At 38.7% G+C, this 15066-nt stretch overlaps 1 protein-coding gene across 2 annotated transcripts in view; it reads right to left on the reverse strand.

Moving 5' to 3' along the window:
• COL25A1 (collagen type XXV alpha 1 chain) overlaps positions 1–15066 on the reverse strand; it is a 1631546-nt gene that overhangs the window by 63298 nt on the left and 1553182 nt on the right. For both annotated transcript variants that reach the window (XM_044061344.1, XM_044061342.1), the window contains one exon: positions 6100–6153. In XM_044061344.1, the coding sequence (XP_043917279.1) occupies positions 6100–6153 (54 nt within the window). The remainder of the gene's footprint in view (positions 1–6099; positions 6154–15066) is intronic.

The raw sequence follows: 15066 nt of genomic DNA on the forward strand, positions 1-15066 counted from the left end.
TACTAGGCTAATGGCCCTGGAGCCTTTACAAACCAAGCCACAGGATTACCCTGGCATAGTCCCAACCGACCTTAGTTCCCAGTGCCTCTGTCGAGTAGAGCCAGTGGTGTTATCCCTGGGGTGAATTTTCTGTTTCCCATCCACTCATCAAGATTTCTCTTGAAGAGGGTCATCGAGGTGCTCTGCTTGACATGTATGGGAAGTCTGTTCCATAGCATGGGCAGTCTCTGGGTCTGAAAGTGAAGAGACCCTAGAGTTGGCTATTTTAATTCTGAGACTGTTGATCCATGATAGCTGCATGGTGTTTTACTTTTTCTATTTATCTGAATGCATTTTTGGCTACTTATTTTCATTTAAAGGTGCATTTGGTCAAATGGATTTTTAAAGGATTATCCTCCAACCCAGGCTTGCTTCCCATTGCATGTGGTCTAAGCTCTGGCCAAACCAAGCTTCTTCTGTTTTGCTTGAATATCTTCATTCCATTTATATTTAAAGACATCTTCTTTAATCGTTAATTTTCTCTCTGTCAGTCTGTTTTACCCCCATTCTCAAGAATTCCACCATAGATTCAGCCCTTCTAGGAAGTTACCACCTAATCTCAAACATTTGTTTTGCTGGAAAATTCATAAAAACTGGTGAAATGGTATCCTGGATCCCTTTTGGAATCTCATGAACCGGAGGATCCGCTTAAGTCTGGTCTCATAGCTCATTAGAGCACTAAATTCACATTCACTTTGGATCCTATCCTTAGACATGTGTTGCTGTGCCTTATTCTCTACTAATATTCTCTGTATGTACCTTTACCTGCATAAATGATCTTACATGTTACAGTTACTAGCATCATTTATTGCCTTCTTATCAGTTCATAGGTTCATAGGTAAGTACTAGGCTAGCTGCCCTTGCGGGCCATTTTAAGCCTTGACAATCTTCCTTTTTGTGCTTGAACTAACTTATCCCATTTGGTTATGGATTTAATAAACTTTGCAATACAGTTTATAGAAAATAATCCATTTTAATAGAAACAAAAGATAAGTATGACTTCATACAGAGGAAGAAGGTTTATTTGAATAACAATTATTTTTATACTTGACAACCATAAATGCATGTTACAACTTATTCTTATCTTTGCCCTGCTCTTTATGATCATGCACTAATACTGGATGTAAGCCAATGGTAACTGTGTTTGAGCTCATTTGTACCTCAACAGAAACAACGTGCCATATGTTTTAACATGCCTATCGCTGTTAAGGAGGAAGGAACGGAGGGTGTTATAGAGGAAGGGAAGTACAAGTGCAGGAGCATTAGTATCATGTCTCAGCTGGAATCAGCAGAAGATTTTAGGGTGTACAGATCTGGGGTTTATAGGGGAAGAGTGACAGTGGTATATTGAGCAAAAGTGAAAGGAAAGGTCAAAAAGGAGGAAGGGTTTACAGGGCAGAAGGTAGAAAAAGGATCAGGAGACGAAGCAAGGCATGAAGTTAACACGTTTTTCTCATCTTTTTTTTTTCCTGATTCTCTAGAAAGCATTGGAATATACGCAACGTATTTTTTTATGCTTGTCTGCTGCTTTCAGGATTGCAGAACAAACAACCTGTTAGAATTTAACATCTTGATATTCCTGCAGAAGAAGTATCAACTTTATATGAAAGATGGTTTAAAGCGTGCCATTGAATAAATATGGGGCTTGCAACTTCCAAAAATGGTATGCAAAACACAAATTTATGAGAAGTGGCTTTCAAATTATTGGGCACAGGCTAAAGTTTTGAAGTAAATTTCCATAGCAATACAATACAGTTAACTGCATGCCCTGATAGTTCCATTAGAATGGCAGGAAAGATCATAAGAAGTTATGCACCTAATGTGATTCAACTTATCTATTATTCTATGCTTCTTTACTGTCAGTAAATCCAAAATCAGCATTTGTGCATGACAAGTAATTAGTAAAATAATTACTACCAATAAAATATAACTCCAGAACTGTATATATCATGCAATCTAAGACATAGATCTTGATTCTGAATGTGGCTTTTGTTACAAAGTAACATTGACTTAATTCTGTACATCTTTTCCAGTTAAGATAAAATGAATAATTTTAGTATGTAGACAGAAAAAAACTTAAAACACACTTGCTCGTTATATTATAAAAGGCCATAATAAACATCGATAATGCAGACCCATGTGGTAAGAACATACATTCCATTTGCTGAGGTTCTACTAGTGAAAAGGACTAACTGCTACCACATAATCTGACAAACAGTTCAGCGTCAGAAGTGGTTCCCTATTGAAATGTCGGCACCCATAATGCTGAGTGCTGTCAGACTGAAAAAAAAGATTGCAAATCTAGGATAAGAGTGAATCTCAAAACGTTGCTCTTCTCCTTTAAACTTCTTTTCTGCAAGGGGGCAAGCTTCTTGTATCCCTCAATGTGGGAGACATCAACAGATTTGTATATGCCAACAATGAGACTGCCATACCTTGGAAAAAAGAGAATATTCTGAGCAATGGCCATTTTGGCCTTGCTATATTTATATATATGTACAGTGCATTTCTTTGTGCCGGTCCCAAGCCTGGATAAATGGGGAGGGTTGCGTCAGGAAGGGCATCCTGTGTAAAATTTTGCCAAATCATACATGCGGGCAACAGTATAGATATACATACCGGATCAGTCAAGGCCTGGGTTAACAACGACTGCCACCAGTACTGTTGGCCAACAGGGTGCTGGCGGAAATTGGGCTACTGTTGGCCGAATGAGGAGAAGAGGGGGAAGACATGCCTGAAGGCAGGTAAAGGCTAGGACTGTGATAGTGAGGGTCGGAACTTTGAATGTTGGCAGTATGACTGGTATAGGGAGAGAGGTAGCTGATATGATGGACCGAAGGAAGGTTGGTATATTGTGTGTGCAAGAGACCAGATGGAAGGGGAGTAAGGCTAGGTGTATCAGAGGCGGGTTCAAATTGTTTTATCATGGTGTGGATGGGAGGAGAAATGGCGTAGGGTTTATTCTGAAGGAACAGTATGCTAAGAGTGTTTTGGAGGTGAAAAGAGTGTCGGATAGAGTGATGTTTATGAAGCTGGAAATTGATGGCGTAATGATGAATGTTGTTAGTGCATATGCTCCACAAGTTGGGTGTGCGATGGATGAGAACGAAAAATTTTGGAGTGAGGTGGATGAAGTGGTGATGACTGTACCCATGGGTGAGAGACTGGTGATTGGAGCAGATTTCAATGGGCATGTTGCTGAAGGGAACAGAGGGGATGAGGAATTGATGGGTAGGTATGGTGTTAAGCAAAGGAATGCAGAAGGTCAGATGGTAGTGGATTTTGCGAAAAGGATGGACATGGCTGTGATGAATACATATTTTAACAAGAGGGAGGAGCATATGGTGAGATACAAGAGTGGAGGAAGATGCACACAGGTGGATTATATCTTATGTAGAAAGGCCAGTCTGAAGGAGATTGGAGACTGTAAAGTGGTAGCAGGGGAAAGTGTAGTTAGGCAGCATAGGATGGTGGTTTGTAGGATGTCACTGGTGATCAAGAAGAGGAGGAGGAGTGTGAGGGCAGCACCAAGGATCAAATGGTGGAAATTGAAAAAGGGTAATTGTGAGGTGGAGTTTAGCGAAGAGTTAAGACAGGCACCGGGTGGCAGTGAAGAGTTACCGAATATCTGGATAACTACAGGTGCTTGGTGTGACATCTGGAAAGAGGAACGAGGACAAGGAGACCTGGTGGTGGAATGAAGAAATACAGGAGAGTATACAGAGAAAGAGGTTGGCGAAGAAGAAATGGGATTGTCAGAGAGATGTGTAAGTGAATGTACTCTGGTGCATGACTCAGAAAACAAAGAATCATGTACTAGACCAGACACAAACAATGGTTCAAGTCTTAGAAAAACAGGCTTACAAACATTGCCTGAAGCCCTCCACTTTAATGGGAAATCCTGTGCATGACACATGAATACATCTGTCTGACCAGGATCTAATCTGGATACTGACATGATTTTCCCTGTTTCCTGCATTTCATTACTTCATAGTTGCTGGTGATTTTGGAGGCATGGCTAGAATTATGTAAGATCTGTGGTTTGTTTTTTCAGGGATCACGTCTTTGTAATTTGCTAGCAGGGTGGATAAGAGAATCTCAAGTCACACTTACTTGAGTTAACTTATAATATCTGAGCATTTTAATTGGTCCATATATTGTTATATTAATGACCAAGTACTTTAATTGACATGTATACTTTATCTGGCTTCTGTGTTGTCTTTTATTACTACTTATTATTTCAAAATATGCCTTTGAATGTGTGTTGTGGTCTTATATTTTACATTTACATAAATCACCGAAGTACAGGCACTACAATAAACCTGAATTTCATCTTGGAAGCTGTGGCTGGTGGATTTGAAGCAGCTGCCAGGCAAGAGGTTCAATAGCTTTTCTACAGAATGTCTCTGGGTCATTAAGAAATGGAACATGCCCCTTTGGAGAGACATCTACAGACCTCTCTGGTGGGGTCCATTGGAACACTATAATATGCTTCCCACTGAAAATGAGTACAGTATATATTTTGGAATTAAATGGAGCATTCCTATGCTCATCATTTAGTTGATAGTTCCTCAGCAATTAGAACTCTTGTCTTTCCTCCTCTTCTTTCTCTTCCTTTTCCCATCTGAGAACTCCAAAGTCTCTTTAGACCACGTGTCCTTACTTCTGGACTTCTCTGTATTTGCCAGGTAATCTAGAATTAACTTTTTGCATTTTTTTCCCCGATATTTACCATAAAGTGATTGCAATCTTTATAATCTTTCAAATTATAATATAGTCATAGTCAGAACAAAATTTGTGGTGCAGTGGTTCCCCCTAAATGATATTTTGCCTAGAAGGGCACTTATAAAATAAGGCTTTTATCATGCTAATTCTTTTAAAAAGTTGAACTATGAAAGAAAAACATAACCACAATCAATTTCAGCTAAGAGTAAAAAACAACAAAATGACAACTAAATGCTACAATTTAATGCATTTGTTTATTTATTTAATTGCTTATATATGTATGTACTGTATGTTGACTTGATCAGAAGAGTCCTGGAGTAGTATTTATGCTGACAAAGGGAAGGTTAGCCAGCTAACTAAGAAAATTGCCCTTCTCTTTTCCAAGTGATACTTGAATATTAGTTGTAGCTTTGCTCTGTGAAGTTAGGGGCTAAAAGTGAAAAGTTTTGCTGATTTTTTTATTACATTTTAATGGTACCTCAGGAGTACAGCAGTCATCTTATGCGGTGCTACAGTGCCAGTACTGGAACATATAACCGAAGTACCTGCCAGGTAGAGAACAACTGCTTGAAGGCCGTGCTTTATTTACTGCTGATGTGATGACATGCTGTCTAAAATGTAGCTTCTCATCAATGCTACCAGGTAGTGAGAGGATTTCAATAACGGTTTACTGAGGGAAATTCTTTTTGAGATAACTATTTCTCCTTTAATAAGCCACATCAGAATTAAGACCTAATTTCAAAATAACTAAAATAAAAAATGCATCTCTGTATTTTTTGCTTTACAATAGATGCACATTTTTGTTACTTTGTATTTACCTTCTAATGATTCACTTAAAGTTAACTGTACACAAACTTGAGTGAACATCAAGCAAGATAACTGATAATCCAGTATTATGAAACATTCTAGAACGTACGTTATGTCTTAGGACTGTGTGAAGATCCATGAGGGCAACTTCAGAATTCAATATTCTGGGAAAATGTTTGGCCATGGTAGAATGTGTGAATAGTAACAAAGGTTTCTTGTGAATTAGTTGTAAACATATTTGGGAATACTTATTTTTCCATTCCTTCATTTGATGCAAAAAATGAAATCATGCATTAATGTATCTGCACACATATTTAGTATGAAACAGAATATAATGTTTTGGAAATAATGTGCTCATATGGTTAAGAAACCCTTTGTTTTGGTGGAAAGTCTTCACACAGTGTTCTGAAGTATGATTAAGAGGTTATTAAGGCAAACTAAAGAAATGGAAAGCAACTAGAGGATGTTGTTACTTAAATTTGCATATCTGATAGAAAGTACAAGTAAGAAAATAAATATCACTGCCACCTTTTCTCCCTTTTCTCCTGTGTCTCCGTTCTCTCCTCTCGGACCTGGAAAGCCCTGTGGAATATAAAACAAGAACATCAAACAAATCAGTAATCGTATGAAAGCTGTTATCTGATAAGATCCTTCTGTACTGAAACGTCTATATATCATTATAGAGAAGCACAGCATTTACCAGTCATACCTGTACTTGGAAAGACTACATTAATGGCCATTGCTTCTTTCCTGAAAATAATACTGAGGTACTATAACAATAAACACAAGTCACAAAGCGTGCAGACAAAATTGTTGCTACACATGGGTAGGAATTGTTATTCAACCTACTTGGCTGTCTGTCTGTCTTACAGTCAAGTACTGATTCTATCTTTGTGTCACAATGTTTCTTGCCTCTGCTTAACTTATTGCCTTTAAACACAGTATGTTTTAAACATTAAGGATCATGTGGATAGTGGCTGCGCGTTATGAAATGATATTGCCTGGTTCGGTAAGGTAAAAATATTAAGCGTTATTAAGTACAAAATGAATGGGGATTTCCATGTTGTAAACCTTTTACTGCTCTAACTAAGCTGAATACAATAAAGCATAATGGCTTTACTGAGCCAAACGTGTCATGCTATGGTTTCATCTTGATTATGAAAAAAATGAAGTCATAGCACTGCATGTACAACATTACATGTTTGTGTACAGTAATGTCTTGTCACCTCAGTTTAATATGGCTGTTTATTGCTGCAGGGCATATTACCAATTTTGATCCACATGTACTGCACAGGCAGGAAGGATCATGTGAAAACAAGCACCTCTCTTAAGTGCTCAGTCCCAATTCCAAAGTCTGTTTGTTTTGCCTCTAGCATGTCTGCATGTGCAAATGTGACATTTTCATTACATCCACACACAACACTGACATGGTAGATATTAATAATATTTAAACAAGTCGTATACAGATACCATGCTGACAAGCAGTGTTAATAATATTTAAATGAGCTACATACACATACTGCTGTGACATGGTGGATATTAGTAACATTTAAATGAGATTAATTAAACCACCATGCTGATATGGTGCAATGTTAATGCCATTTAAATGAGCTGTATACATACACCGTACTGACATGGTGGATATTAATAACATTAAAAAGAGCTGAATATATCCATTATGGCTGAATGTTAATGATATTTAAATGAGCTGCATACATACACAGCACTGACATAATGGATATTAATTATACGTAAATTAGTCAAATTCAGACGCCATCCTGATATAGTCGAATGATAATGAGATTTTAATGATTTGCAGGTCATTTATGAACTGAAGTTATACCGTGTAAAAGGTTATTGTAACACAGCAGCTCGGCCTAGTGCAGAAAATGTCCTTCCTTAGACAATGGCCATTATGCAACAAAGTCTTGGGAACAGGAGTTGAGAGGAGAATTGATACTACACAAATAGCATGTATGCTAAATTGCAAAGGAGGGCTATCATACACATGCCTTACATGATTAATTACATTACAAACACTTGGAGGAAGGAAGGGGTAACCTTATTCATGAGCACAAGTATGATATTACAATGGATAGTAGGTGGGATGTTACCCTAGACAGTGATCTTATATTATTTACAATGGATAGTAGGTGGGATGTTACCCTAGACAGTCATCTTATATTATTTACAATGGATAGTAGGTGGGATGTTACCCTAGACAGTCATCTTATATTATTACAATGGATAGTAGGTGGGATGTTACCCTAGACAGTGATCTTATATTATTTACAGTGGATAGGAGGTGGAGGTGACCCAATACATGTATTTTTTACAGGGGGAGTGGGAGCAAGTGGCCTTAGAGAGTGGACATGTATTATTTAGTTAAACTGGATAAGAGGTGGGTGGGTTGACATGAAAGTGACCCAACACATGAGGGATGGGAGGAAGTTAAGAGAAGATGAACCTAGACAATGCGCATATATTATTTAGATACAGGGGAAAGGCATTGAGGGGGGTGATCCTAGATTAGATATGAGCATGCACGCACTTACGACAAGGCAAGATACACAGATAGGTTGAGCCTATACATCATCATCATCATCACCATAATTAACCCTCTTTTTTCCATTTTCTCCATGAAGTTGGCATGTCGTGCCAACTGCTGCAATCTTTCCCACTTCAATGCCAGTCTCCTACCTTCTTCAACAGTCGTGCCTGGCTGTCGTAGGTCTTCTCTCACACAGCCCATCCATCTCTTTGCTGGACATCCTCGTTTCCTCTTATCTTCTTCTTGTCTATCCCAAGTATTCTTTACCAGAATGTCTTTGGCTTTTCTGCACATTTGACTGAATAATAACAGTAATTTGTTCTCATTGACCTTCTCTGCAATTGGAGCTGCTTAAGTTTCTGCCCTAATGTCCTTATTTCATCTGTCCCAAGTATGCATCCTGTCACCCATCTCAGGTGCTTCATCTCCATCACCTGTAGCTTCCTCAACAGCTCTGCCTTTACTGCCCAGGTTTCTGTACCATACAGTAGTACTGGACACACCACTGTTTTGTACACCTAACTTTTCAGCTTCTTTGGCATCTTCTGTCATACACTACTCCTGACACTTTGTGCCAGTTGGTTGTAGCCCCTCTGATTCTAGCTTTGAGCTCCTCATTTTGACTTCTCCTCAACTACTCCTCCTAGATAACTGAAGCAGTTAACTTATTCCACTGTTTTCTCTTCCATCTCAGTTCTTAGCTTCTTCCGATTTCCCCATTTGCGGACATTACAACTGTCTTATCTGTGCTCAGTTTCCTCCCATGTGCCTTCAGTTTTGCATTCTATTCCCATATCATTTGCTGAAGTTCTTGCTCAGAGTCTGCATGTAATGCTACATTGTCTGCATACATCAACTTTGTTGATCTGTCCCCTCCAACCTGTTTGCTGATGTAGTCCTTTGCCCATATGAACAGCGATGCGTTCAGAGATTAACCTTGATACACACCCACTCTAAATGGGAAACCCTCTTTGAAACCAAACACTGTTTCTACTTGAGTCATTTGCTCTTTGTACATAGCCTGTACTAATTCTACCAATGTTTCTGGGACTTTGAACCATCACAAAACTGCCAAAATCACCTTTCGTGAGACCTTGTCATATGCTTTCTCCAAGACTAGGAATGCCCTGATGGACTCTTTCCTCATTTCTCGCTTCTTCTCAACTATCTGCCTCATTGCAAACATTGGGTCGGTTGTACTGAATCCTGATCTGAATCCGACCTCCGTATCTCACATCTTACTGTCTACTACTCTGAGTATTCATTTTTCAATCACCCTCTCCAGAGCTTTCATGTAGTGTGACAGGAGTTTAATACCTCTGTACTGCCCACGGTTGTGAATGTCCCCTTTGTTTTTGTACAGTGGCACTAGTATGCTTATTCTCCAGTGATTTGGGATACACCTTTCTTTCCATATTGCTATGACTACCCTCAGGAGCCATTTCTCCCCATCTCACCCAGCATCTTGATCATACCTGCTGTGACCTCATCTGAACCTGCTGCTTTCCCTGACATCATTTTCCTTAGTGCTCTTCTTGCTTCTTCTAAGGTAAGCTCCTCCTCTTTTTTCATCGTAGGCTGCATTTGGAGCAGTACAGCTTCCCTGGGGTTTTCTTCATTCAGAAGCTGTTGATATACTCCTTCCATCTGCCTTTAATGTCCTGGACTTCTGCATTCCACCACCAGCTTTCTTTATGGACCTTATTTCCATACGTGGCTCAGCCACATATTCATGCCACTGTCCTCACCCATACTTTTTTTGAAGTACTGCCATTTTTTTACAACTCCTCCTGTCCTATTTCCTCTTCTTCCTGAAGTACTGGAGCTCTGAGTTACTTCTTTGAAGTCTTGTGTTTTTTTCTCCAGTCAACTTCCAGGTCTTCAGCCTAGTCTTTGTTGACCTTAGAGCCTTCTCTGACCACTGTTTGCTGCTGATTGTGGCAACAAGTGCTTTATGTTGTGGGCCAACTGTTTCACTGGGGATGACTTTGCAATCACTGTACTCTAGGACATGTACATGAGTTGCATGATGGCCTTTCTTCTATGTGATCTTATGTCTGTCTCTCTTGCTGAAACATGTATTGGCCACCATTTGTTAGACAGAAGTCTAGAATGGCCTCTCCTTCTTTATTCCTGTTTCCTCACCCATGTGGGCAAGGCAGTCCTTGTATCCTGTTCTATCTGTCCCAATATGTGCATTTACATCACCAGTTATCACACCAAATCATGTTGTCCTACATTATCTAGTAGGTCCAGCAGTTTATGCCTGAATGCAGTCTTTTCCTTGCTATCACAACCCTGTTGAAGGCACAAGCTAAGATTATGAATAGTACATTAGCCTTACACTGGAGTCTGATTGTCATGAGCCTATCATTAATTCTGATTGGCCTATACAATGGACATGTATTATTTAGTTATGGGTGACAGATATGAGGGGGTGACCCTAGACAAGAGCATGTCTGCATTTAATAGAAGATATATTGGCAGACTGGCATAAGACAAACACCATGTATTTTTTAGGCTAGCCACCTGGCCAAATGAAAATTGGCTCTAGATGATGGTCAATGTGACATGCCAACCGTATGTGCGTAAATGGGGAAAAGAGGGTTGTGGATAGGGAAAGGAAATTGTGATGAGCTTAGACATGAGTGTGTGCATTTGTATTACCAGGGATGAGAAGTAGGATAATAGTGAGCATGTATTATCTACGCATAGAGAACAGGAATAGGTAAGGCAGCCTTAGACACGAAGATGAATGTATTTATTGCTAGGGATAAGTGGGATTGATCTTAGACAATGACCATGTGCTGTTTAGTTACACTGGATTAAGAGATGAGAGGGTGACCTTAGACATGCGCATGTTTTACTCATTACACATAATGGGAGGTTGGATATGACAGGACACTTGACATGAACACTTGTGTATACAGCAAAAGGGGAAGATTGGCGTACACATATTATGTGTGCAACCCTATACCCCTACTTTACATTCTGTGGTTCAATGACTGCAGGAGGGACTCAGCATAAAATACCCATGATGCCAACAGACTGCACCACTCATGTGGGTCCATGGCAGATATGGATCCCCTAGCAGAAGCTCAGCTATAACACTTTCCAAACTTTTATTAATCCCAACCAATTATTTCATAACATCTGTATAGCAAGCAGTTAAAAACACACAGCAATAGCTTTATTCATGCAGTCTATGTCTTAGATTGTAAATCATTCCCACATTCTTTTTTAATTTTAAATGTTACATTTCCATATTGACTAGCCATTCCTGACTTGCTGGCTTTCATAAACATGAACTTTGTATCTTACTAATACACCATCTAAAATGTTATGACTTTTGCCCATGCCTAATTAAAAAATAATATCTGTATTACACTTGCAGCTATATTTGAAGTATATCAGCAGTTTTCTTCAGTACTCTTACATTAGCCATTTGAGTAAAAATAGAAACGTTTACTCATGATAATAATCTACTAATGCAACCATCTGCCCACAACCCCTTTATCTCATTTTTGCACATGGTGTCAAAGTGTCACGTCAACACTGACATTCACCTAGAGCCAAGGTCTGCACTGCCAACTGGCTAGCCCTGCTGCAGTAGTTCTTCCAATAATCTACTAATGCCCTCCCCGTTACTTCCTTCAATCTAAACTGAATGCTCTGGCAGAATTTGCTAGTCGTTTACACAGCAGGAGTAAGAAAAAAAAATTCCCACCAGAAAATGATCTGTTTCTAAAGCATCTATTTGTTATTGTGTGCCTGAAATCATCATTTCACTGACGACATCTTCTATGGTATCATAACAGAGGGTTCTTGTACAAATCAAGCTTTATATTATTAGTTAAGGCAGTTGTTGTGCCAGAATGTATGTGCCGAATTCTGCTACCTACAGTTACATATCTCTTGTGTTTTATAACTTATTATAGGTCATACATGTCATGTCATATTCTGCCACGTTATACCGTGTTATGTTATATTATGTTATGTTAAGGTCATGTTGTTATAGTATGCTATATTCTGTTATGTTATGTTCTGTAATGCTGTGTTATATTATTATGTTAAGTCCATGTTGTTATATTATGCCTTATTCTGTTATGTTATGTTTTGTAATGCTGTGTTATATTATGTTATGTTAAGGCCATGTTGTTATATTATGCTATATTCTGTTATGTTATGTTCTGTAATGCTGTGTTATATTATGTTATGTTAAGGCCATGTTGTTATATTATGCTATATTCTGTTATGTTATGTTCTGTAATGCTGTGTTATATTATGTTATGCTACATTACTACTGCACACTGTCATCAGTACTGCACCCGTTTTGACCATATATTAATCACAGTAGCCAGAAAGGTTTCACAATCTAACCACTGCACACTTCTTAAAAATGAAGACAGCCCACTGCAACTGTTGACTATATTGCTGATTTTGATGGAAGAAACAGACAAGTTGCCTATCACCATCGTCTCTATAAGTTTGAATTCACATTGACAGTCTATAGACACAATTTCTGATGGAAGCTAGCCATTATTGCTGTTGCAGAAACTATGTAGTTACTTGTCCAGTTGCAACTAATACATAACCCCACAAAAAAAGCATGCTATTTAGCACCACCCAAAAACTTAAAAATCCTCAAAGTCACTCAATATCACTACCCTTTGTGATAGACCAACAGAAACAGCCAATGTCTTCAAATACCTTAGCTTTGGTTAGACCAGTCACTAACATTCCATACCCAATTGAATCAAAGGCAAAAGTTAACTTACTTCTCTTCCGGGTTAGGAAAATCTTATCCCAACTATCCAACCCAGCCAAGGCAGCTATAGGCAAATGAGTCCTGATTCACCTTGAGAACTAAACACCCATAGCAGCTTCTAAGAAAAACTTCCACACTACAGATTATGGAAAATAAAATTTAATACGTCATCATTAAATCACCCTATAATAAGCAACACTGAGTCACCCTCACAAAAGCCAAAAGTCAAATGGCTCACAGAGTAGACATATTACTAGGCTGTCTATCCTCAGACTTCTTCAAGCTAACCTAGCCTAACCCATTCACACCACTAGCTGCCAAATGTATTCTAAGTACACACATAGTACAGCCTCAGTCACTTCTTCCAAACACCCCTCCCTCCAAACCCCACACATCAGGCTACACTGCAGCAACTACACTTTCTCCATCCTTGCTGCTAAATTATGGGAACCCCCCAATAATTAACTACAATTCCCCTTTCTTACCTTAAGAACTTAAAAAAATTCCTCCACACCAAATCAAATTGTACATGTCACACTGCAGGCCATACCACTTAAGGGTCTCCCAACCTCTAGCCTTTCTCTCTCTCAACTACTAACCTCTTTTAACGTCACCTGCCCCACCCACCCCTATCCTGATTCTCATTACCCCACAATTCCACCATTTTGTAAGCCTGACATATAATCTTGTAAAACTGGAAAATGTGCAGTTCTCATAATTGTTGCTACATCTATTAGTTGCTGCTATAGTTAGTGCTATATATTATTAATTTCTGTTCTGCTTTTATGTATTACTTACTGCCACTCTGTTCTACCTTTTTCTGTTTTGTGAATTATTTCACCCAGGCAGTACCTGCAAATGAACAGTTATGATCAGTGTACTACTACCACGGTAACGAAATATGAAATAAAATTTAAAAAAAAAAAAAAAAAAAAAAAAAAAAATATATATATATATATATATATATATATATATATATATAAAATACACACACACACACACACACACACACACCTCATTCATGCCCCAACAAACAGACACATGCAAAAACACTTACATTCACATACATACACACACTAGCACTACTAAACGCCATGTTTTCCTGAACTTACCTGCATTACAGGTATTCCAATAGGAGTGAATAGATAACCATTGTGCTTACTTTTACAGTGGCCACCTTTTGCTCCTAGTATAAAGTTTGACTTGGCCAAAGGATTCAAAATTGGGAGTCTTGAACATTTCTAGGAGATGGCACATGGCTAATTACGATTAGTCACTGACCTGGACTGTGCATTAGCATGAAGCTTCGCCTAGACCATTCTCTTTGTTGAGGTCCCTGTGAGGGGAGAACCTCATATGTAAATCAGTTTATGAACTTAAAGGCTCAGTGCGATACAGAAAGGGATTCTGCATTACACTAAACATTTTTTTCATGTCAGGTATATTTGTATTCTAGAATCAAAATAAGTTATTCTTTCCAGCAAGTGCTTTTTTTAATTAATTTCTTCAGACTGAGTAAGACTAAGGTTTATAAAGCATTAAATGTCTTTCAACATTTAAATAAAGAGTAACTGTAAACAAAGACAGTATATTTAATTTAATAGGTATATCTCATTACAGAAGCATTTGTTACTTTAGGTGATTTTTGCTCCACCTTCTCTTGTAGGGTATTTCTAAATTTAAAAAGGCTGCATATGGAATGACTGCTCCCCTGAATGGACCCGGACATTTTCCACACATTTACCTCCACACATCTTTCTTCACTTGAGCTACTGGTTTTCTAGTTGTCATTTCAATGTTCACCCCTTTTACTGAGACACCTTCAGTTCCTCTCTGACATTTTTCAGGTTTTCTGAGATTGCAGTGGTTGACTTGTCTCTGTTCCCTCTTCTGTTTGTACTGGTGTAGGTATCCAGTTATGATATGTGGTACCCATGTGTACATGGAGATCCATCACCAACTAACCTGCCTCTGTTTTGCCCTTAGGCACACTGGTCAGAGGGTAGTGGCATGGGGTATGTGTGTCTAGGCTTAGAGTACTCCATCAGTCATTTCCTTTCTATTTGTCTCCCATTTCACACTTATGCTTGTAGCTTCTGTTCAGTGGAGAGACTCATTTTCTGTGAGGATCTCCTGAGTTCCTCCATGGCTAATGTTTTTTTGGAATGGATTTCCT

The sequence above is a fragment of the Protopterus annectens genome, chromosome 2.part0 (genome assembly GCF_019279795.1).
Source record: "Protopterus annectens isolate FY-2018-M chromosome 2.part0, PAN1.0, whole genome shotgun sequence".
NCBI classification, from domain to species: Eukaryota; Metazoa; Chordata; order Ceratodontiformes; family Protopteridae; genus Protopterus; species Protopterus annectens.